At 39.1% G+C, this 26,113-nt stretch overlaps 1 protein-coding gene and 1 pseudogene across 1 annotated transcript in view; one reads left to right on the top strand and one right to left on the bottom strand.

Annotated features, from left to right (window-relative positions):
• Nucleotides 1–1,548: 1,548 nt before the first annotated feature.
• The window catches only part of SREK1IP1 (SREK1 interacting protein 1), a 121,712-nt gene continuing 97,147 nt past the window's right edge, over nucleotides 1,549–26,113 (bottom strand). Inside the window, exons 5-6 of the mRNA XM_070246209.1 lie at nucleotides 3,130–3,225; nucleotides 1,549–2,609 (exon numbers count right to left, since the gene is read on the bottom strand). Of these exons, the coding sequence (XP_070102310.1) occupies nucleotides 3,201–3,225 (25 nt within the window). The 3' untranslated portion in view covers nucleotides 1,549–2,609; nucleotides 3,130–3,200. The remainder of the gene's footprint in view (nucleotides 2,610–3,129; nucleotides 3,226–26,113) is intronic.
• LOC138919781 (oligoribonuclease, mitochondrial-like) lies at nucleotides 1,641–2,254 on the top strand (annotated as a pseudogene).

Below are 26,113 nucleotides of genomic sequence, written 5' to 3'. Positions count from 1 at the left end.
TCATAGCAACTCAAATTTGGCCCTAGTTGAAAACTCTTTAATACACGTTTATGTCTCTTCCATATCAGCACCTGCAGCTTCAGCATTTTGACATAAACATGAAGTCCAATGAACCACGCACGACTAGTCACAAATCTGGCGTGAGTGGCTCTCCAAATACAGTTCTAGACTTTCCGGACCCCTTCTAGGCATGATCAGAATGCAAAGGAGGAAGGGAGGAAAATGGGGTTGGGGAGAAAGCAGAGGAGGTGGAATGAAGCAACCAAAGCAACCTGCACTGATGCCATGAAAATCCGCAGGAAGAGTATAAACCTTTCTCTGCTTGAGCTTGCGTGCCTTGTTCTCCCTTTGAGATAATCTTCCTCCCTTCAAACCACTTCGTAGTCCCACACCACGCAGAATTCTTTCTCATGGCTACACTTTATTGGTGCGTGCTATGCAACACTTCTTCTAAGGTCTACTTTGCATAAATCGAGACTTGTGTGTCCCCAGGAGCCTCTGTACTAAGATATCCTTACGATCAAAATTATCCCAATGTCATATTTCACGATGTGGAAGGAAAGCTCTTCCTGCCTGATTGGTTCAATTCTAGCTCTCTCTGCTTCAACTCAATGCAGGCAAGCGGATGTCTTCAATGTTCCCCAGATAGCACACATCACTTCCCCCACAGCACTGGCTCTTGTTCTCCGCTGTATCACCCTGCCGACCTCCTGCCCAATTACTCTCTTTTCAGGGTTCCCTCGTCTCAACAACCACATGAAACCTTCCGTCAACTACCTCAGCCCACATTGATCTCTCCATCTTTTGGAAATCCTATAAGCACTGTTTGCCTGCATCAGTAATTTTGGCTCTCAACTCCATACATCTTGTATTTTACTTATCTCATGTATGAGATCGTATTCAAAGATCATAAACTTTTGAATTGAGATGTTGTGTTTGATATTTCAACACCTCGTTCCCTGATGAGGATGTCCACATGCACTCTTATAAAAGCTTATGCAACTGAAGAGAATTTTCAGCTGTAACTTAAACGCTTTGCTCAGATTTGAAGGTTGATGTGAGGTGACAAGATGTATAACAAAGGCCCAGATCCTTTAGTATTTCTGAAAGCACAAATTTTATGTTAAAAAGCATAAAACCCAGAAACCCAGACATACCAGCCTTATAACAAAGACCACGTTGAAGAGAAGGTCTACATGCTCCTTCATTAGCAGGCCCAACAGGCTGGAAAATTGTTGAGTGTGAAGCCTTAAGGCGATGGGGGTGGGCTTGGAACACAGGTGTGTACAGCATGCAGTAGTGGAAGTTCTGTATTATAGTAGACCTGTTTCCATTTTGGTACACTCAAGCCAGGATCTAATGTATTAGGTGAAATGCAAGAATCTTGTTTAATCTGAAACTCCCATAACCCCCTTTTTTTCTATAACTTAAAACTTTTTCTGATGGTTTAGATGGAAGTTGTTCTTTGTCAGTTAATTTTGGTTCCAGTCCTTCAAATTGTTCATATCTGCTTCATGACGTTCACTGTACTAACCCTTCTTCAAGTTGGGGTGGGCAGTAGTGACACAGATTAATTATGTCCTCAAGATAAAGTCTTAGTGAAAAACAAACAAATGTTCTTTAGTTGTATTTTTTAAAAAATGGTGACGGGAGAGAGCATGGCTCAGCAGATGGTCTGAGTGGACCCAGTGATGATAGGATTGGACATTGTGGAGGACCAGATAATTGAGATGGCCTGTCTGATAACTGACTCTGATCTCAACATTTTAGCTGAAGGTCCTACACTGATTATAAAACAGCCAGACAAATTACTGGACATCATGTCAGATTAGCGCAAGAAGCATCATGTAAGTCTGGTCTAACCAAAGCAGTGAGGGAGAGTACAATGACATTGTAGCAGGCAGACTATGAATTTCTCTCCTTTGTACAATAGCAGGCACTTCTGGTGCTCTGTCCACTTGCAGGAAATTCAATTCATGCAGATAAGAAGTTTCTTGAAAAATACATGCTCCAGTTTGTAAAACATCTTCGTTAGAGAATAAGTGATGTGAGCACTGTTAAAGAACCGTGCAGATGCTGGTATCCAGAAGAATATGAATTTGCACCAAAGAAGGCCGCTTCTCACAGGGCTCTTGATGACATTAGTGAAAGCACCAAAGAACTTTGGTTTTACTGAAATAACATCTTCACGAAAATAACAGATGAAAAGAGGAAAATTACAGAAAATTGGGAAAATAAGAAGACTGTGAGTTGATGTCAGTTCTCATGCTGCCACCACATAGTTCTCCGGAAGCAACTTCTGGTGGTTTTTGTTTGTTTGGTTTTTACCAAGAGTTCAAGGATTTACAGATTCAGGGACTTCCCAGGACAGAGGGAAAGAAAATACATTTTCCTGATCCTATTCCCTTTTATCTACCCTCCTCACCTTTGTCATGTGAGTGGTCATGGTGTTTTGTTAAGAGAAGAAAGGAATTTGTGAACCAGGATTTTAAAAATTATACGACAGGCAGTGTGGCTCACCAGTTAAGGCCAGAGTGCTTGGGTTCAGTCTTGGCTCTGCTGCTTCCTTAGACAAGCTAGGTAGCATCTTTGTGTTTCAGTTGTCTCATCTGTAAAATAAGGATAAGAGCGAGACTCATCTCCAAGGATCGCAATGAAAACTAAGTTAGTTAACACAAGCAAAGAACTTGGACGTGGCAAGTGCTATACAAGCATTAACTGTTGTTCTTGTATTTTCGAAGCTTATAAAGTCATTATGAGCTCCTTTCTCTGAATTAGGCTTGGCCTGGCACATAGACTGACTTTCTTGATGTGAAAAATTCCTTGTGGCCAGTAAAACTCTTGAAATTCTGCCAGTTAAATGTCTCTGTCTTAATTTATATGTCCCAAGAGGAGTCCTGATTAGATATAACACTATGAAACATAGCAAAATTTAATATTAAGTTAAGAACTCTTCAAACTACAAGTTGCAGAGGGCTCAAAGGAGGAAGAAATTGTTTCTAATTGGGAACAGGTCAGGAGATGCTTCTGAAAGTGGGGTCTGAGATCAGACGGAAAAATCAGTAGGATCTGGAGGACGGGGAACAAACAGGTACATGTCTTTTCTCTTAGGAAACCATTTTTAGTTACCAGATTGTGCTTGTCTTTTGTTTATTCCAAGGTACACTTTCTAAAAGCACTTAGTCTTCCCAAGGACAGCACTAATAGGCTCTGATGTTGACTATTCTGGAAAAAGACAAAGAAAAAAAAGTCATGTAAAGGTTATGTAACCACGTTACAAATTTAAATGCTTTGTGTTCCACTTTGCCAGACTTTCATTAAAGACCGTGAGTTCACAATAGTTAGGTACCGATTGGGGGGCGGGGGTGTGTGCGTGTGTGTCTATGATTCAGATGCCAGCCCTTCTCTCCCTGCAGCTAAGTCATTTTCTTCTAGTTTATTTGGGAGAAAGGAGGGTTTGTCTCGTACCTGTCCTTAGTCAGTTTCATGCCACAGCTGCTTCTCTCAGCTCTGTTGGTGTCCCCACAGGCCATCAATCGCTTTCGTGCTAGCTGCTGCCAGGAGACTTGGCCTATTGCCGCTTTGAAAGGATGTTGCTACTCACTGTGGGTGTCAGCAAAGGGGTGACTATGAGACTGGCATTTTTACTTCCCTGACTTTTTATTGCCTCCAGCACCAGCCCACAAGGTTGTTCTGGTAAATTAAACTTATACTGAAGATTTAGAGTTACAGGGAGTTTACTTCATAACAAAATAACTTTCCGTTGTGTATTCGATGTTCTTGGTCTTAAACGTCTTCTGGCTACTCCACTGTTAGGAATTTTCTTCCTTCTCCTGTCTTATTGACAAATCTCTCTCTCATTCTCTTCCCTGAATCCTCTACCTTTCTAGACTCACCCCAGAATAAAATCTGTGTTTATTCTTATGTCGATCAATGTATCTATCTTTTTGTTTCATTACCCTCTTTAAATACAGTCCCATGGGGTCTCTTCTTCCACCCTCAAACAGTGCATCATGGCATTTCCCTAAACAAAGACATTAAGACAACTCTGGTGCCAGGTGCTAAATGGTAAACATACATGATGAGACGGAGAGGAAACCTCACGGAGGAAGACTGTAATTGACTATGAAAGGATCAGCCCAGATAGTTATCCCTCCCGTGATGAACTAGCAATTCTGTAGACAGTAGCAGAGTGGAAGACCATCTCTACTTGGTTGGATTAAATGTTAGATGACTGTCTTAAGTTGGATTCCCTAGAAATAAAATTGGGGTGGACGTTACTGGACAAGTGTTTCATTGAGAGAATGCCCTCATGGGGAACCTGTAGAGGAATGAAGAAAGCAGGATGCAGCCAGGGAAAAAGCTACGCAAAGATGTCAGTGCAGTCAAAATCTAGCCAGAACTTGGTCCCACAGCGAACTCTGGAGCAAGAATAACACCACGGAAATATCCTAAGTCTAGACATGGTGCCAGACTGTTGTACCCACATATCAGTCAGACATTGACTGTGGGTCACCCGTGAGGGAAGGGTGTAACCTTCCAACCATTTCCAGGCGAGGTGGCTATAGTTGGCAGAGGGCGGTTTTCAGGAGAAAAGTGCACCTGGGAGCTGTTACCAACTAACGTGTAAAGCAGCTGGGGCATGGGCGCACCGGCCTGGTGAAGAGCAAAGGGGTGGAGGCAACAAGAGCATCTACTACAATGTCTAACACCTCACAGCAGAACTTACCAGCCAAGTTACAGATCTGGAGCTGACTGAGGCAGCTCTGGAGCTGGCCAGACCCAGGAGAAGATCAAACATACACTGAACTGCATTCTGCAGTTTTCTTTTGCATTATTTTCCTTCCCTAACTTAACTCAAAATTTCTACCCCCTTCATATTTTTATCATATTTCATATTTTTATTTTATTGCAACTCACCAGCCATAAGTGTTTACTGTTCTTAACTTATGAGTGTTGCTTGGTTCCACAATAGGTACTACTACAGTTGAGCTACCAAATTCTGATGGAGAACATAACTAACGCATGTGTGAGGCCTACATGGTATCAAGGCATTGCTGGGTTCTGATTGGTTGAATTGCTTGTAGATTGATTGATCCAAATCTTAGCCAGAGAGGCACAGAGTCACAAAAATTTTATTGCTCTTGTAACAGAAGTAGATGTTGTATTCATTTAATATGTTACATAGTAGTTATTTTCTAAGTAAATATTTGGCAATGCCCTATTCATTTGATAACTGCAAATAAAATAACCCAAAACACAATGGTTCCCTATAACAAAGAAGGATGTGCACAATTATACTGCATGGTATTAAAGCTAAGATTGCCAGTTGCAAAGGACAATCCGATTAAGTCTACTAAAGAAAAAAGTTAATTTCAAGGACACAGAGACTTCACAGAGTCTGAGGACAGGCAATGTCCCAGGGAGCTGGAATATCAGAAGCTCTCTATTTCTTAGAGATGGTGTGGTCTCCTTCCTCCCTAATTCTTTCTACAGTCTAGTGCAATTGTCATAGTCTCTCAGCCATCTTTCTTTACTTCCTCACCTTATATATGGCCATTGGCTCCGCTCCACATTAGATCACTAATGACTGAAACCTCCCTCTAGGTCTCTTGGTTCAAATCCTTGAGAAAAGGAATCTGATTGGGTGAGGTGACTTTCTCTAGACCAGTGAACTCTAGACAGGATCACAGGAGTCTTGTTACCTATTGTCTACTCAGCATGGCTGGAGCAAGAAAGTCTAACCTAGAAAACTAAATTGGGTATGATAGATACATTGATATTTATGGTACACAGAATTTACACAAACCACACACATCTCCATTCAGTAACTGAGTATTCCATGTTCTCCTGTTAAGGGCAGGGGGAAGTTTATTCTGGCATAGCCTGAGGCCTGGAGACTAATAAGGCCCTTGAACAAATAAGACTGTTGCTCAATTCACCTTAGAGTAGAGTGAATTTTGCGGATGGAGTAAATCAGGAAAAACAGAAGACATCTGGAAGAAGCTTTAGCTTTGGACTATGTCTGTTCAATGATCCAGATGGGGTAGAAAAGTCAGGGGAAAAAAACAACTTTTTCCCAAAGTTGTTTTGTTTTCAGGCATTGAGGTTGAAATAAAATGGTAGATTCTGCTCTAATTGCCCTTCTCAGTCCCATCCAGCTCTCTGAAGCTCCAGGAAGGTATCTGGTTCACATACCAGCCTTATGCCTTTGAGGAACAATGTTATATACAGTGTTATACACAGTGTGATTGAAGAAGCTTTCATAAGGGCATGACTACTCCAAACGGTTCTTTGTAAAAAACTGATAGCAATGCCTAAAATTTCATCGCTAAAGATACATCTATGCCCAGATGAGTTTCTAAATACCATTGCCCATTAAAAGGAATAGCACATCCTGGAAAATGCTGATTCCAGGTCAGGGACAGGGAAAGTTCAAGGTGAGCCTGGGACATCTTGCTGTCTCACAAACCAAAGAAGTGCTCAAAAATTAATTGGGTCATGTCACAGGGATGTAGGAGATGACTTATAGGGACTTCCACTTATCAAATTTGGAACAATTTAAGCATTAAAAGGAATAATGATATCAACTGATTATAACATCCCAAAGTCCAAAATTACACTTGAAAGGAGGAAAGCTCTTCTTTGCAAAAGAACGCAGCTAATAAGAAGAAGGAGGAAAGAAGATAGAAGGAGGAAATCAACAATTTGCAAATCTCAGTGTAATCATTGTTTGAGACAAGTATCCTCAGTCAATTCTAAAACTATTGGGTGAAAGACGTTGATGAGAAAAATCAGGGCTAAAATAGGACCTCACAGATTACTTACTAATCAAAAATGGAAATGTCTGGCAGTCAGCATAATCAAGGACCTGCCATTGCTGGATATGAAGCTGGAGGAAGGGGCATGTGAGTCAAGGAAAAAGGGCGGTCTCTAGAAGCTGGAAAATACAACGAACTGGTTTCTTCTCTAGAGCATCCAGAAGGAATGCGGCCCTGCTGATACCTTGATTTTAGTCCAGTGACACCTGTGTCAGACATCCGACCTACAGAACTGTAAAATCATAAGCGTGAGTTGTTTGAAACCACTAAATTTGTGGCCATCTGCTACAGCAGCAACAGAAAACTAACATAGCAGGGAAGCACAATCCTACCATGTGAATGGCTGGAGGAAGAAGTGGAAATATTTGCATCATTCTGACTTCCTATTCTGCCTCTCTCTTCCACTTTCAAGGACCCTTGTAATTACACTGGGCCCACCTGGATAATCCAGGATAATCTCCCTATTTTAAGGTCAGTTGATTAGCGACCTTAATTCCGTCTGTGACCTTAATTTCCTTTGCAATGAATCATACTCATTCACAGCTTTCAGAGATTAGGATTGTGTGCACCTTTATTCTGCCTACCAGACTTTTGTTTCTACGTCTTCAAGTTCCCTAATCTTCTCATTTTCAATATCCAAATCCAGGACGTTTTTCCTCTCAGACATTGTGATTCTAATCTCTAGAAGTGTGATTTGAGCCTTTCATGTCTCTACTTACTATGCTCAGTCTTTCCTCTACTTTCTTGAACATAAAGAATATAGTGACAATAAAGATTTTTAATGTCTTTGTTTACCAATTCTATTATCTATATCCTTTCTAGGTCTGTCTCTACTTTTCTCCTCATGGATCTCATTTTCCTGCTTTTTTGCATGACTGGTAATTTTTAATTGGATGCCAAATATTGTAATTTTACTTTGCTGGATGCTGGGTATTTTTATATTCCTATAAATAATCTTAAGCTTTATTCTGGAAAGCAGATACTTAGAAACAGTTTGATCATCATGCGACTTTGCTTTTTAACTTTAGTCTAGGGCAAATTTTGTTTTTTACTACTGAGATAATACTTTTCTGAGTATTCTTCTGATGTCTCATGAAATGAGATTTTTTCCTACCCTGAAGAAATGAACTATTCTTAGCCCTTGTGAGCTCTGGATATTGGTCCCTCTGCTCCTTTCCATTGGTTCTTTGCCTCATGTGCTGATCATAAAGAAGCTGCAGACTCAAGGTGGACCCTCTGCCAATCTTTCTCTCTGTACAGTTCTCTTCTCTCCAGTACTCTGTCCTGAAAACTCTGGTTATTTTGGTTTTCCTGGACTCCCAGCTCCATCATATCAACTCAGTATCAGTTCTCAACTGTGTATTAGTTATGTACTGCTGCATAACAAATTATCTCAACCATATCTTAAAACAAGAAACATTTATGATTTCACAGTTTCTGCTGGTCAGGAATCTAGGCATGGCTTATGTGGGTCCTCTACTTCAGGATCTTGCATAAGTCTCCAATCAATGTGTTGGCATGGGCTGTGGTCTTCTCTGAAGGCTCAACTGTGAGGATCCTCTTCTGAGTTCATTCACATAGCTGTTGGCAGAAGTCAATTCCTCACAGGCTATTGGACTTAGGGTCCCAGTTCCTCACTAGTTTTTGGCCAGACGCTTCCCACAGGTATTGGCCACTGGGCCTCTCCATCGGGCTGTTCACTACAGGGCATCTGGCTTCCATTAGCGTGAGCAAGAGAGCGTGAGCAAGACAGAAGCCACAGTCCCTAACCTAACCTCAGAACTAAAACTCCATCACTTATGCCGTATTCAATCCATTAGGAGTTACAAGGTCCAGACCACACTCAAGAAAAGAGGATTATAAAAATTTGTGAATACCAGGAAGCAGGGTTTATTGGGGCCACCTTAGGTTGCCAATCACAGCTTAGAAACATTCTTCAGGCAGTAAGATGGGGCAATCATATGGTTTACCTTGTTTCTTAACCTTATGTCAAAGATCACTATTTTTCTGGTATTTAGATTAGTGTTCTACTTGATGTCCAATGTCTGAAAACTATTTTTTATACATTTTGTCTGGTTCTTTAGTTGTTTCAGGTGGGAGAATAAATCTGATCTTACTACATCTTAAAAGCAGGAGTCCTCTGTTTTCATTCTGTATTTTGTTTTTCTCTCATCTTGTTTAAATTTTTATTAATCTTCTCTATTTTACTATTATTCTCTAGATCTTCCTTTATTTTTATTTTTTTTCTCTTTCAGTATACTCTATTGCTCTTTTTTTCCTACCTCTTGAGTTCAATTTTTTTCATTTATTTTTTGTGGAGGTGAAATTCACATAATATAAAATCAACCTTTCAAAAGTGTGCAATTCAGTTACACTTAAGACTTTCACGGTATTGTACAACCACCACCTCTATCAAGTTCCAAAGCACTTTCTCATCCCTTAAGCCGTCACTCCCCATCTTCCCCCTTCCAGCCCCTGGCAACTACCAATCTGCTTTTTGCCTCTAAGGGTTTACCTATTCTAGATATTTCATATAAATGAAATCACACAACATGTGATCTTCTGGGTCTGGCTCCTTTCACTTATCATGATGTTTTTGAGGTTCATCCACATTGTAGCATGTATGAGTACTCCATTCCTTTTTACAGCTGAATAATACTTCATTGTATGTACATACCATATGTTGTTTATCATTCATTCATTGATGGACATTTGGCTTGTTTCTGCTTTTTTAGCTATTATAAACAGTGCTGCAATGAACATTCATGTACACGTATTTGTTTCAACATGTTTCCAGTTCTTTGGGATACAGACCTAGTAGCGGAATTGCTGAGTCATGTGATAATTCTATGTTTAACTTTTTGAGGAATCATCAACCTGTTTTTCACAAAGTTGTATCATTTTACATGCTCACCAGAAAAGTACAAGTGGTCCAATTTCTTCACACCCTTGTCATCACTTGTTATTTTCTGTTCTTTTGTTGTTGTTATAGCCATCCCAGTGCACATGAAGTGGTATTTTATTGTGGTTTGATTTGCATTTCCCTAACGACTAATGATGTTGAGCATCTTTTCATGTGCTTATTGGCCATTCATATTTCTTCTTTGGAGAAATGTCTATTCAAGTCCTTTGCTCATTCTTAAATTTGGTTGTTAATATACTTTTGTTGTTGAGTTGTAAGAGTCCTTTTTATATTCCAGATACTAGACTCTTACATATACAATTTGCAACTATTTTCTCCCATTCTATAGGTTGTCTTTTGCTTTCTTGATAATGTCCTTTGATGACTAAAACTTTTTAATTTTGATGAAGTCCAATTTATCTATTTTTTTCTTTTGTTGTTTGTGCTTCCTGTATCATATCAATTTCACAATTATTTTATTTATTTAGGTGAGGAAGATTGGCCCTAAGCCAATATCTGTGCCAATCTTCTTCTATTTTGTACATGGGATGCTGCAACAGCATGGCTTGATGAGCAGTTTGTAGGTCCGCACCTGGGATCTGATCCCTAAAACCCTGAACTGCCAGAGCAGAGCATACAACCTTAACCACTACACCACCAGGCTGGACCCAACTATCTTTTTGTTTTCATGTAATATGTATAACATTAACCCTTTGGAATGTATTGAATTTTCCATTGTGGCCTACGTTGTGGGAAAAAAGACAAGAGACAAACTTTTGAAATATTGCTCTTGTCTTTACTGAAGATCTGCATACAGAAAAGATAAGAATGACTGACAATCAGCCAGAAGCCAGAGACTGTCACCCTTCCGTTTTCACCATATGAATTTTGAAGAGTCTCCTATATGCGGTAGTAAAATGCAAAATTCTTCTGCATACATCTTCCAGGAATTGCTTTGAGAACTAGTGGGAAGAAAAGACAGTGTATCCGCAAGTAAAGAAAGATTTGAATATGTAATTTGAAAATAATGGGAGTCACAGTAAACTGAGTTGGATATACATTTGCAAAGAGACAAAGTAGCTTGTTTCTATCAACTTATTTCATTCTACTATTAACTATCCCTTCTTTCTGTTTCTTTTTTCTCATTTGTTGTTTCCATTAGGGAGTTTGAATGATTTTCCTTCATCTAATATTTATATGTTACATATATTGTTTCTATTGGTGGCTGTCTTTAACTTCATACCTATACTCAAGTTTACTTATACCTGTTGATTTCTTAAATTAATTAGTATCTATAACTTAATACTAACAAGAAAAGTAATTTAATACACTCTCATCTCCTTGTAGTACTCCCCATCTCATCCCCCACTTGTCATGTTAATAACATCTAGAATTTTATCTTTTGTTAATTATGGATATAATATTTTTCATTTTCTTTAGTCCTGGCTTTTAATAATAAAAAATGATAGACTGTAACAAGTTATTTGACCACTCATACTTTTCATATCTCTTGCCATGGATTCTAGACTTTTTTCTTTCTCCACAAGTGTTTTCAACAAGAGTCTTTGCATGGTATACCTTCTGAAGTATGTGTGCATGAGAACATTTTTATTAGATTTTCCAATTTGATTGAAAATTTGGCCGGATATAAAATTCTAGTTTTGAAATTCTTTTTCTTTTAATACTTCAAATATGTTACTTTATTGCCATTTTGCATCTCATGTTGCTGATGAGAAATCTGATGTGAATATGATTTTTATTACTTTCTGATGATTTGTTCTTTCTCTCTGAAAGCTTTTATAGATTTTCTCTTTGTCTTTGATATTCTTCAATATCATGTCTGGACATTTCTTTATTTCTCTTTTTTCATCTGAAGTATTTCATCATTTTTTTTTTAATTCTTGGAAATTATCCAAAATTACTTCTTTAAATATTTCCTCCTCTTCATTTTTATTATTCTTTTCTTTTAGGTTTCTCATTTCCTGGATATTGGCCCTGACCTTCTAAATTTCTTAGTGTTTCCTTTTATGTTTTCTTTCTTTCTTATTTCTTGCTGCTTTCTAGGAGGGTTCTTCTGATTTTCCACTTTGCTATCTTGTTCCTTAACTATCTCTATCCAATGCTTATTTTATTTTATTTATTTATTTTTAAAGATTTTATTTTTTCCTTTTTCTCCCCAAAGCCCCCCGGTACATAGTTGTATATTCTTTGTTGTGGGTCCTTCTAGTTGTGGCATGTGGGACGCTGCCTCAGCGTGGTTTGATGAGCGGTGTCATGTCCGCGCCCAGGATTCGAACCAACGAAACACTGGGCCGCCTGCAGCGGAGCGCGCGAACTTAACCACTCGGCCACGGGGCCAGCCCTCCAATGCTTATTTTAAATTCTCAGGGTTTCTGTCCTAATATTTCTGACTCAGATGGTAAATATTGTCCAGTTTGTGGTCTTTCTTCATCTGTTAGTTATTTTGGACTTTGGGCTCATGTTCTCCTGGGGTATCAGCTAATCTCTCTAATAATGTGCACCAGTGAACATCTAAAGTCAGGCCCTAGTCTATGTCAGTCCAGGAGTGTTTAGGGGCAGGAGAAAAGATGAGCCAAGGGTGGAGAGTCTCAGGCACAATAGAACTACTACTGATTGCCTGCTGCTACACCAAGGCTTTACCTTGAAACTTAGGGAAGGGTGGCATTGGGAATAGACTAGGTGGAAACCATAGCCATAAGGGTTTGGAAGAAAAATACTAAAAGACTGACATTGACCTGCTTTCATTAATGCCTTAACCCAGCAGGACTTAAAAGGCTGCCCTGATTTTGTCCCCAGGTTGCCAGTGTCAGAGGCGAAAGAGCAGATAATGATTATGTCAAAGCAACCCAAAAGAGAGGAAAGAGTAAAACTTAAATAGCTTTATTCCAACCTATCCTCCCATTGTCTCACGCCCTCAACTCCAGGCTGAACCATGCACCCCCCTCTTTTAGGACCTCTTTTAGGACAGGCTTCAGTCTTCCCAGGGATTTTTCACTGATTATTATTGGTGGTGGTGCTGGTTTCTGGAATCCATACCTCGCTCTTACTTCTACAGTTACTCAGAATTGCTTTTGAGGGTAGGGTCCTGCAACCCAGGCTAGTCTGCCATCTTGGCAGAAAGCAGAAGCAGACATTTTTATAGCTCTTGATCTATAGTGGCTCCAACATTTTGGACCCAACATAGGGTCCAAAAATATTGAAGCAATTTGTACAGCCACTAGAATGTACCATAGTGCCCACTATTTTTTATCCTCACCAGCAATGTGTATAATTATTATATCTTTTCTCATTCAATAGAAAAAAAGTACATCTCACTGATTGATTTGCACTTCTTTGTTCACTAATGAAGTTGAAAGTTTTTCCAATATGTTTATTGAATCCATGGATTTCTTCTCATAAGAATTTAACTATTCATGGCATGTGCTCGTTTACCTTTGTAAAGCTTAGTGGGTTTTTTCTCAATCTTTCAGTCTTCTATGATTTATGATGTATTACAATTTGTTCATTTATTTTGACAGACACCAAGGACTTTTTCAGAATTTATTATAAAACGTCTTTATAGCATGATGAGAGCAGAAACAGAAGATCTGATGATAACACGGAAATGGCATTCTCCTCCAAGAGCTCTCTATGAAATAAAGACTGCAACATTTTGGGTTTTATGTGCAAATGTTATTATTTGTAGACACTCAAATCTGTCAATATTTTCTTTTATTATTTTATTTATTGTTTCTAAGCTTATAATTATAAAAATATCTCTTCACAATCTTTATATCTGTTAAATTATATTTTATTCTGACTTCCAAATTTTGATATTATATTAGTTAATCTTTTATTGCATCTGAAATGGATTTGGGGGATGATGAAAAGTAGTTTAAAAATGCAAAAATTACAAATTGACTTTCAAAATGTACATTCTCTATTCCTTTTATCGAGCTAAATTATTACTACAGTGGATGGCATAAGACCACGGATCCAGGCATTGCAAAGAAGATAAATACTCTGTTGTCAGAAAAAGATTGCTCAGCTGAAAAAGAATAATGACAGAGAGGAAACTCATAAAGTGTTCTTATTGAGAGACTGTTTCGGTTTTATTTTGCTGTTCTGATAGCTTGATTGTTGGGGGAAGGGCTGCAAAAGGAAATGGAAAAGGCTGACTGATTTTAACTCTTTATCTTCTTGCAAAATTGACTGAATAATACAAGAGCAAGCTTGAACTGCTACAGCTGGCGCAGCCTAACCTGGCCTACACAGAGTTTCAGGGATGAGCTGAACCATGACTACTACACTTTGCTGAGCCGACAGTCCTTTTATTTCCTGAACAGACTCAGCACCTGTTACTCACTTCTTCATTTTTTCTGTTTTCCTTTGATTCATATATTAATGAATTTATAACATATACACTTATATTCTTTGATGTTCATATTGTTCACAGATTACACTCAGCTCCTTTCACCTTCCTGAGACCTGTCAGTCACCAAAGGTGGTCATCTTTGACTTCCAGGCAGTCTTTGTAAGTCAAAGAAAAATCACATGGCCATATTTTACTAACTGTCTGGAAAAATAAGATACCCAGATGACAGAAATGTTCTCGATACACTTCCTGTGTGCTCTCTCTCCGTGGAAATAATTTGCTTTATTAGATTTGTACAGTTCTTACCTTCAAACTGGTGGAAGGTATTTATCAAGCTGCTTTCAGCCTTCACGCCTGGATAATTCTGTTGCTTAAGCTCTTTTTCACGTTGGTTGTCAAATAACTTGAACTAAGTCAGTTTCCTTCTTTGTACCTTAATGTTTTCATTTGCAATAGCATGTGGCATCTATCTATTTGAGGATTCAATTATTCAAAATATATTTGTATAAATGTTTGAGGATTATAGTTGAATGGTATTTCATAATTGCAAAGGAGAAGCTAGAAAAGAAACAAAAGGAAACTTTAGTTTTAGCCTATTTGTCCTAATGGGCAACACCAGCTGCTAATTCTTAAGGCAATGTTATCCAGCCTTTGCTTTAAATGTATTTTTTATTGCTGTTGCTGTTAATAGTACAGTGTATAACATATATAAGTGTTCCTTAAACAAATGAATGAACGAAATCCAGTAATTCCAATTCTATACTCCAAAATTAACTAAAGACTATACGGCAGCCTAAAATCAATCCATTATGGTGACTAATTTGAAGAAAGTACATTGAATCACGGACAGGTAGGTCTATGACACATTTGAAAAAACTTAATACTATTTTACAACTTTAAAAGCTAATATTTTGAGAAAGTAATTAAGAATAGCACTGTGGTGCTTTGATTTATTTTGGCCTGTTTTCTTATTCTATTAGAAACAGCTGATTAATATTCCTATTGGACGTGTGTGATTCAGATTAAATGAAGAAAAACCCCACACTTTCATATTTCAAGATCTTTTTGTTGTATTGTGAGATCTGGCTCCTACTGGCCTTACCACTCAGCACTAGAATACCTTTCTTGGGTGGATTTTACCCATTAGAATCTCCCACAAAATGCTAGGTTCCCAAGTCGGAGTTTCTTATTAGATTAGCTGTCCTGTTCCTACCCCCACGGTCTTCCTGAGGGAATAGGTTTAATGTGTGTAAACTGTCAAGTAGGTGAGAGGTGAAGGGAGGGAAAGCTGGGCCAGTGGGAAGGTAAGTAGCAGCAGGACATTGGGCATCTGTCTGGGTGTAGGGGGAGGGAAGGAAGACTTATAAAGGAAACAGGGAAGACCAAAAAGATAAGGAAAAACTTAATTTCACTCTTAATGTTCTTTCAGCCAATCAGTCGGTCAACCAACATTTACTGAGAGCCTGCTGTATGCTGTCACTGTGCCAGGTTCCATGGCACCTATGTAGTTGTCAAAGACACAGCTCCTTCCTGCCTTCAAAGAGTTTAGAAGAGGAGATAAGATGGAGACATAATGATGATAATTAAGGTAGAATGAGATAAAGTTCATGCATTCATTCATCCTTGAATTCCTCTCCTGTTTTCTCTTAAATCCACTCTAAAAAGGCTCTTACCCCCACCACTCCTCCAAAACTGCTTTCATGAAAGTCCTCAATGACCAAATGCCAAATCTAATGGCCAGATCTCAGTCCTTATCTGACTTATTAGTAGGATTTGTCACAATTCATCATTCTCACTAAAATACTGTCTTCCCTTGGCTTCCAAGACAACACAGGCTGGTGGCTTTCATCCTCTCTCTCTCTCTCTGGTCTCTCTTTATCCTTTGTTGGTTCATCCTCTTTTTGTAGATTTCTTTATGTTGGAGAGTCCCAGAACTTGGTTGTTGGTCTTCCTCTTTTCTCTGTCCACACTCACCCCCTTGACGATCTCATCTAGGCTTATAATTCTAAATACCACCTTCTTGCTGAAAACTCCCAAATTTATATCTCTAACCTAGACCTCTTTTCTGAACTCAGATTCATATGTCCAACTGGGTTCTTGACACCCCCGCTTGAACATCTAATAAACATATTCAACTTGTCCCAAACTGAACTCCTGATCTCCAACCCCCGCCCAAAACCTGCTTAACCCACAACTTTCCTCTTCTCAGTTTATAGCAACTCTATTCTTCCATATGCTCAGGCTAAAAGCCTTGGAGTCATCTGTGTTTCCTCTCTTTTTCTCACATCCCATATGCAATCTGTCAGGAAATCCTGTTGGCTCCATCTTTTTTAAGAATCCAAAATTTGATCATTTCTCACCATCTGCACTGCTACTATTCTGGTCCAAGCAACCTGGTCCTGTCAGGTTCTCTTACATTTTAATTGACCTCTGTACTTCTACCTTTGCCCTCCTCCTGTGTAGCCTATTATCAACCTAGCAGCCAGAGTAGTTCTTTTAAAACTTAAGTCAGATCATGTTAGAAACCCTGCAATGGTATCCCTTTCCACTCCGCTTAAAAGCCAAAGTCTTTACAAATGGCCAAAGGGCCCCAGATGATGTTAACTGCTCATCTGCTATTGTCTCCTGGGCTCACTCTGCTATAGACACATTGCCTCCCACCATTTCCGCAACACACCATGAGTTCTCAGGGCCTTTACACTGGCCATCCTCCTGGAACACTCGTCCCCCTAAATATCTACATAACTAACTGCCTCAGCTTCTTCAAGTCTTTGGTTAAATGCCACCATTGCAGTGGGACCTGCCTTGACCACCTTTTTTAATAGTTCAATTTGGGCACCCCCATTTTTCTTCATACTTTACTTTTTCATTTTTCCATGGTACTTATCATTTTCTAACATACTATATAATTTACTTGTTTATCACGTTCTCTGTCTCTCCCTTCTAGAATCTGAGCCCCATGAAGGAAGGGATCTTTGTTTTCTTTATTCCCTGGTATACCTCAAGCACTTAGAACGTTGTCTGGCATGTGGTAAGTGCTTAATAACATTTGTTGAAATGAAAGTGAATTCATTCTACATCCATTTGGCAACTATATGTTTAGTATCTACTACATGCCAAGAACTGTGCTAGAGCCTTGACATTCAACAGTGAATAAGGTAGACTTGTCCTTATGTTCACAGAACTCACAGATCAGCAAGGATCATAGACTCTGAGCAAGTAACTGCAATATGATGATTGTTGAACATAGAGGAGTAAAGAGCATTATGGGAAAATACATCAGGAATCTCATTGAGGCTTGCGAGTCGAAAAAAGCCTCCCTAAGGAAAAGATTTCAGTTCAGACCTGAATAAAATATGAATAGGAACTAGCCAGCTAGTGGGAAGGACAAGGAGAGAGTTCTAGAATGAGAACACAGGTTGGGATGGTATTGATAATGGCATTTCCAAAAGAATAATTTGCTTATGGCTAGGGTGATGGGGGAAGGCAGCCTGAGTGAGATCACATTTAAAAGTAAAGTGAATTAACCAGGTAAGATGATAAAGATTGACAAGAGGGTGGAGGTGAGAGTGTGCCAGACAAAGGGACCAGCTTAAGCTTAGAATTAAGAGGCAGGAAAATGCGGAGCTTGTATGATTCAGTTGCCTGGAGCATAGGATTGGGTTCTTAAGGAAAGCCTCAAGAAGAAAGGCAGACTGGGACCGGAAGGCAGTGGAGAAGTCCTGGAAAATTTTTAAGCAGAGTTGTCACGTTACCCAAACTGCACTTTAAAATGATTTATCTGCCGGATGCAGACACTAGGAGCAGAAGAAAATAGTGTATCAGCGTCTGTTGGGAAAGCCTGCTAAATCTTAACCTTCTACTTTGAAGGCCCCAGGCGAGGACCTTGTTTGCACTAAGGAATGAAAAACAAAATCATGATAATTAAAATTCACAGGAAACAGAATGAACACAGAGATTCCAATTTATTTATTTACTGTAAGAAATTTAATTGTCACACAGACCGGAAATTCTCATGTTAATAAATTTAATGTATTCTTTCCATGAATGGGACGGAAAATCATGACAAGAAGTTCTTTTAGACTTTTCAAGAGAACTATCACAAGGACTCAAAATTTGCTTTGCCTGATGAGTATGAACTCTTCCTGTAGCCGAACTCCAGGCAATCAGGGGATTACTCAGGAAACATGGAGTCAGGATGAATTGTTAGCTGGCTTGGGGCTAATGGCGGACATGAACGTAGGGTAGCCTGCTGAGCCTGGCTTACAGTTGGAACTTAGAATTTACCAGAAGTTCTCAACTCTAGATTAGAATCTTCTGGAGAGCATTTAAAAGATATCGAGGCTACCACACACACACACACAAACACACGGCACACACATACACTCAATGGTAACTATGTAGAGGTGGTGGATAAGTTAATTAGCTCCATTGCAGTGATGTTTTCACAGTGTATACATATCTCAGATATCAAGTTGCATACTTTAAATATATACAATTTTTATATGTCGAAGATATCTCAATAAAACTATTAAAAAAAACCACCAAGGCTGGGCACCACCCCAGGAGAATTGAGTCAGAAACCCTGTGAGTGGAACTCAGGCATTGGTATGACAGTGGTAGTTTCTTTGGGGTTTTTTTTTTACTGTTATGGGATGTTTTCTTTTTCAGTGTAAAAACAAGCATTGTGTACTGTTTTACAATTTATATTCATTATCTCTTATAACTTAAGATGCTCACAGAAGAATTACCAAAAAAAAAAAAGAAAAGAAAGTTTATCTTTAGAATGGTGGAGCCGTCTTCTTTTTAATCTATTTTATTGATGTCATATTGGCGTTTAACACTGCGTAAATTTCAGGTGTACATTATCATATTTCAGCTTCTGTATAGATTGTATCATATTCACCACCAATAGCCTAGTTTTTATCTGTCACCATACACAAGTGCCCCTTCACCCTTCTCACCCCACCCCTACCCCCTTTTTTTCTGATAACCGCTAATCTGTTCTCCTTATCTATGTATTTGTTTATTTATCTTCCACATATGACTGAAATCACGTGGCGTTTGTCTTTCTCTGTCTGACTTCTTTCACTTATGGACCTCAAAGTCCATCCATGTTGTCTCACATAGTATGATTTTGTCTTTTTATGGCTGAGCAGTACTTCGTTGTATATATATACCACTTCTTCTTTATCCATTCATCCATTGATGGGTACTTGGGTTGCTTCTGCATCTTGGCTATTGCGAATAATGACAGCTGTAGCTTCTAAAAGCCCCCCAGAACTATCATTTTGGATTGGTCCAAACTTCAGCCTTAGAAGGGCACTTCTTCAATGGCCTCTGGAACCTCCCATTTGATGCCTCCAGGGATAATCAGCCACGGTCAGTTTGACACAATCTAGTTCCATACTCTTTCTTTGGATATGTTGATCCATTCTAAGAGATTCCAGAAGAGAGGCTTCCTGAGGCTTTGGAGCAATCCTGCTTTTAATTCAGGTTGTTTGTCTCTGCTTTTACTCATGAAGTGTTCACATGACTTATCCTATAGTGCAAAGTTTGCATCATTTTCAGGTTTTGGGGTGAGGGAGGTTCCTCACTAGAGGATTAAATAAACTGGAGCAAAACAAGCCCTGGACAGGAAGGCTGGTGAGAAATCTATGCTGCAGTCCAGGCACTAGGTTTCAACTAGGATAACAGTGGGACAGGAAGGGAATGGAAAGGACAGGGAAGGGGCAGGGAGAAGAAAGGAGCATTAAATTAATTGTATTTGATCCAAATTATTCTCTTCATTCTTTTAAAATTTTAAAAAGTTTACAGAGTAATAATTGAAGTCATTGGAGGAGAGAAGATTCACAAAGCGTCACAACATAAAATAGTCTGGAAATTGATCTCAATTACATCTATTCATTAACGAGCTAACCGCAGGTTTTAATTTACCATTTGAATAATTTCTTTTCTAACGTAACTTTGAATATTTCACTTTTTTTCTGCCCCTAAGTTACATGTTATATAGCAATTAGACTATTATGGCACAGAACAGAAGGCTGAGCTATCAATAAATGAATTTTGGAAGTGCAAGCAATCACTTTGGATGTGCAGGTTTAGACCACACACACACACACACACACACAGACGCACCAGATATACCTGAATACCTGAATAACCCAAAGGCTATATTCAAGATGATTTCTGGTCCTGGCAGTATTAAATAATTTTGCAACCCTTTGCTTTTCTTTGAATATGCAAGCAAGAGGTTAAAAAACAGATAAATGAAACAAAATTTTAAAAAACTAACCTGTGTACTGAATGTTCACTTTCAAAGTTTCTTTTTCAGATAAGAAACATAATTGATGTACATCAGTGTTCCCAGAGATATTTAGAGGCAACATGTTGTTTACCACATCCGTTTCATGTTTTTCCTCTGTGTTCAGGGACACAGCACAATCACGTAACTGTCTAAACAGCTATCCTGCTGAGTTAATAATAGGCAGCACACTGATTATTTCATTTTCCAAGTTTCCTCTTTCACTATTTAGATTCAATGGCAACTCTCTCAATTACAAAGTAAACCACAGTGAAAAGTTTTTGACAAAAGTGCGATATGATATTTGAAATTTTAGAAAACTGAACATTTGCCAAGTTTTAAACACAATACCTTGAAATCGTTGGTTTAAAAAATATATATCCTTTCGTGCTCAAGATTTACTGAGGGCCCTGAGGATTTTTCCAAGTCATCCACTGTGCCTTGGGGACTGAACACTCTTGAAACACGGCATCCGCCAATACGATGACCTGTGGGAACTGGGCTCCCAGCAGTCTCAGTGGGATTTGGAAGCAGAATACTGACTGAAGTAGCCACTCTGGGAGGTTGACTCTATCCCTATTGTCCCAGTGGCCTTATTCAACTTTTAATATATCCCCAAACTCTCACAGCTTACGACAACAAATGCATATTCCTCATTTCCAGATCTCCAGGCTGACTGTGGCTCAGCTGCTTAGCTCTGGCTCTGGTTGACCTCTGCATCCTATGTCTCTCATTCTGTGTTTTTCATTCTGTCAGGCAGAAGTACAAGAGTGTCACTGGGAACACACAACACCTCTGCTCAGAACCAGCATGGTGTTCCTTTCCCCCATGTTCCATTGGTCAGAGCAAGTCACATGGCCAAGCCTAAAGTTAGTGAGGTGGTGGGGTCGCCCCATGGAGGAGTGGTTAAGTTCAATGTATCTACTTCAGTAGCCCAGGTGCACAGGTTCGGATCCCAGGTGTGGACCTACCCCACTCATCAGCCATGCTGTGGCAGTGACCCGCATATAACATGGAGGGAGATTGGCACAGATGTTAGCTCAGAGATAATCTTCCTTAGCAAAAAAAAACCCAAAAAAACCCTACAAAACTAAAGTCAGTGTCAGTGAGGTGGCAACAAATACTTCTCCCACGTTGAAATATGACAAGGGTAGGGAGGGGAAGACAATTGTCAAAAATAGTATGATCCAGCATTCCATTTTTCTAAGAGCTAACACCTCATCTCCTGGGGCTAGGGCTCTAGTAGAAATGTTTATCGGTGTTGTTGGAACATAAAACCAATTTAAAAAACCATTATCAAGATCATGATATGGTGCAGTCTTACCTTACTATTTGAAAAGATAAACAGTAAAGCTGACTTACTTCACCGTATGTGGTAGGTGGCCTCTAAAATGTCCCCCAATGATCCCTGCCTCCAGGCATTTACACCTTGTGTAATTTCACCCTCTGTAATTCCCTCTCCTTGAGTGAACTGGGCCTAATGACTCTGTTTGGGAAAAATACTCCTGTATTTTCCTTTACTCACATACTCACAGTTCTTCTGACACCAGATGTGTGGGTTTTCCACACATCAAGCAATTCTCTGCAACACCAGCTGGGTGCCCTATAATTCAAATTCCAACACTATCTATCTGGAGTTAGCAGCCGATCCCCACAAGTTAAGAGCGCAGTCCCTTAACTGCCCCCACTTCAGACGCCAATTGAGAGTCCCAGGTTGTCACGTACAATTTTGACCAATGGGCTATAAATTGGGGTTCTCATAACACCATGCTTGGGTTCGATAATTTCCTAGAATGGCTCACAGAACTCAGGGAAACACTTACATTTACTGATTCATTATAGAGAATATAACAAAGGATGAGATAAACAGCCAAATAAAGATATACATAGGGCCAGGTATGTGGGAAGGGGCACGGAATTTCCTTGTCTTCTCCAGGCGCTCCACTCTCCCAGCATCTCCACATATTCACCAACCTGCAAGGTCTCTGAACCCCATATTTCTGGGATTTCTGAGGCTGAGACTCAGTCTCCAGTCCCTTTCCCCTTCCCAGAGGATGGAGAGTGGGGTGGAGAATTCTAAGCTTTTAATTATGGCTTGGTCTTTCTGATGACCAGCGCCTATCCTGACCATCCAGTTAGCCTACCAAGAGTTGCCTCATTAGAACAAAAGATACTCCTATCACTCAGCAAATTCCATGGGATTTAGTAGCTCTCTGCCAAGAACCGGGGTCAGAGACCCAATATGCATATTTTATATTATTTCACAGACTCCTTTCTAATAAATAAAAAATGGCAAAATGTTTGGATGTCACTTCTGAGATTAGGTTATAAAAAGACTTACTTCCTCTCTTTCAGAGCTCTCATTCCGGGGAAAGCAAGTTATCATGTGGTGAGAGGCTGATGTGGCAAAGAATTAATGCCTTTATCCAACAGCCAGTGAAGCCTTTCAATAGCCATGTGAGTGAGCTTGCAAGCCCAGGAGAGCCTTGACAAGACTGTAGCCCTGACCAAGACCTTGATTTCAAACTTTCAAGAGTCTTGAGGCAGAAGCACCCAGTTGAGCCATACCCAGATTCTGACCCACAGAAACTGTGAGATAATAAATGCTTGTTGCTTAAGCCACTAAGTTTTAGGATAATTTGTTATGCAATAATAAACACCCAATATGTCATATGAAAATATAATAATTAAATTAGCTAGCCTTACTGGTAATTTTCTGACTTACTAAGATAAATGTTTGGTGGTCTAGTGGTTAAGATTCGGTGCTCTCACCATTGGCCTTGGATCGTTTCTTGGCCAGGGAACCACACCACCTGTCTGTCAGTTTGCATACTGTGGCAGCTTCATGTTGCTGTGATGCTGAAAGCTATGCCACCACTACTTCAAATACCAGCAGGGTCACCCATGGTGGACAGGTTTCAGCAGAGTAGCGGAGCACTGTCTGACACAGTGTCAGAAGATGACAGAGAGGATGGTGCAAAAAGACCGGACAGGGTTCGACTCTGCTGTACACAGGATCACTAGGAGTCATAACCAACTCAAGGGAACTAACAACAAAAGATAAACACTATTATTAAAAAGTGATACTTGAATCTAAGGAAAAAAGAAGACCAAATATCTGAGTCAATACACCTAAGTTAAATTACAAGGAATGACATAATTCTGGCCCATAGTTGACAGACCTAGAATAAATTTTCTTTTGTAATAATGTAAAGAGATAACAGTAGCTATTTCATGTGGGATAAGACAATGATGATTATTAAAGGGGATGAGGCCATATCAGCTTTGAGAAAATTACACCCATTCTTACAGTTTAGCTAGAATGCATCACATAAGAATGTTTGTTTAAATTTTATTTCTATTTATGTAAAGCTCATTAAATTCTCTTGAAATTGAGTATACACGAGTTCCAAAATTTTAGGAGTCAGTTTTCAGTTTTCAGACTTGTATATATTCCTACTCAGTTGAATTCATTTTAGGATTGCACATACCACTTGTCTAAGTAACTTTTCATCAGAAGTTGCTTCTGGAAGTCACAGGGCACTTCTGTCTTGAGAAATATTGTTTCAAGGCCAGATCTACACAATACCAATTGTCCACAGTAACAGTGTTATAAGATATTGCATGAAGTTTAGCTTTTTTTGTCCCAGAGAAACATTACAGAACAATTGACTTGTTTAAAAAAAAAATACATAGGTTCAGAAGAAAGTGTTTTCAAGGGCAAATGGTTCCAAATATATGGGACTAGGCTGCATGAGAGAGCCTATGGATGCTGGTCTAGTCAATATGAACTCATACTAGAAACTTCTACAGCTTTAACCACACAGTTGAACCACACAGTTGACCCTAAAAAAAGATCAGGCTCAACATAAAGGAGAACCAGACAAAGAAGACAATGGGCCAATCGGGTCAAAGACCAGATTTTCTATGGATATCTACGTTACTTCAGGTTCAGTCATTTGCACATCTAGAAGAGTAATCCCCCTTCGTTTTCCCTTATTCATTCCTTTATTTCTCCCCTTCCTATCTTGGACTACAGGCTGTGACTGGTACATTGTTAGTCTTTGATAAATGCTTGTTGAATGAATAAATGAAAGAACGAATGAAGCAGCTGAAATACAGAGACTACTAGTGTAAATTGATGTGGCATGCTAGATAGTGATTAGTTTTTCCTTTTAGAAATATACTCCTCAGGTTCCCTGAATCATGTAGACTATAAAAATTGAACTATGAATATGAAACTTTCCTCTAAATATCACTCAACATTCTACTATGTACCTGAGGTTCTAGTGTGTTCACTTTCTTTTTTGAAGATCATGTGTACACTCTGATGTGTATTTAATTAGCCTCCTCTGATAACTGTCCCTGGTTCATGCTACTCTCATTTCTTTACCTGTTGGCAATTTTCTTTTTGGAATTGCCTTGGGTAAAAGTCATTCTTGTAGGAAAGTTAGTTTTCTTTAAAAAACAAAAAAAGTTAATGTTCAGCAATCAAAAGACCAGTCAAAGCAATGGAAGACGTAATTCCTATACAAGATCCACAAGTTTGTCGACGCAATGTAGCAATAATCATTCTACAGATAGGAGAGATAAGACGAGTTTTACTTGAGCCGAGCTAAGGATTATAACCCGGGAAGACAGTGTCCACAAAGGAAGAAAGAGTTCAGAAAAGCATGGTTTTCATTACAGTTTTCCTTTTTAGAACAAAAAACATACATTGAACACACTCAGGATACATGTTCATCAATGTTTCAAAGAGATATTCAGTTGCAAATTAGCAGGTCAACAGGATCCTGATGTCTGGGAAAGGGAACTTATCTTCATGAGTACTGATACAGGCATTACCAATACTGGCACTGTAGGAAGGAAAGTATGCCTCCTTATCTTAAGAGAGAGCATTCTTCTACTGTAATGGTTACAGCAGATGTACAATGAGTGTTTGACAGGCCATAAGTCAGACTTCTTTAGTTCAAGCCAAATCAGTTTTGAACCAGAATAGTTACCCCATATACATCAATATGTGAAAATTTCTTGTCAAGTTAAATATGCAACAATTGTGTATAGCATTGCTATCATCAACTAGCTTCTGTAAAGACCAAACACAGGCTGCCATATTAGGTTATTTGTGAGGCGCTTTATTACCTGGTCTCTTTTACAAAGTTACTTTCCATTTCCTGTGCATACTGATACCTGTCAGACTCAATGCCAGGGAAAAGAGAGTTCCCTTTGCCTGGAATGCCTTCCTCCATCCCCATTTACCTTGCACACTCCTGCTCCTTTTTCTAGATCCAACTTATGGGATGTCTTCTCTTGGACACTCACTCGTTCACTTCCACCACCCAGGAAAAGCTAGAAAACTTGACCCCCAAGCCCTCATGGTATACACATCTCTGTTAGAGCATTGCCAGTGTTTGCTGACATGGCTTTCTCCTAACAAGATCAAGAACTTCTTAAGGATACAGGGTCTATCTTTTTCAACTTTGTATCCACAGTCCCGGATGTGGTTCTCAACATAAAGATGTTAAATGAACAATCTAGTAACTTTATCAATAATGTTAGGAGTTCAAAATCTTTCACCAATATTTTCATTGAGAGACAATCCTTATTATATGAATGGCCAAATAAGAAAAACAATGTCATTATAAAATCATTGTTTTTAAATGTTTAGTGGCTGGGTAAGTCCTTTTTAACTTACCAGATTATTCTGGTAA

The sequence above is a fragment of the Equus caballus genome, chromosome 21 (genome assembly GCF_041296265.1).
Source record: "Equus caballus isolate H_3958 breed thoroughbred chromosome 21, TB-T2T, whole genome shotgun sequence".
Classification (NCBI taxonomy): domain Eukaryota; kingdom Metazoa; phylum Chordata; class Mammalia; order Perissodactyla; family Equidae; genus Equus; species Equus caballus.
This window is presented reverse-complemented; position numbering and strand designations above follow the sequence as displayed.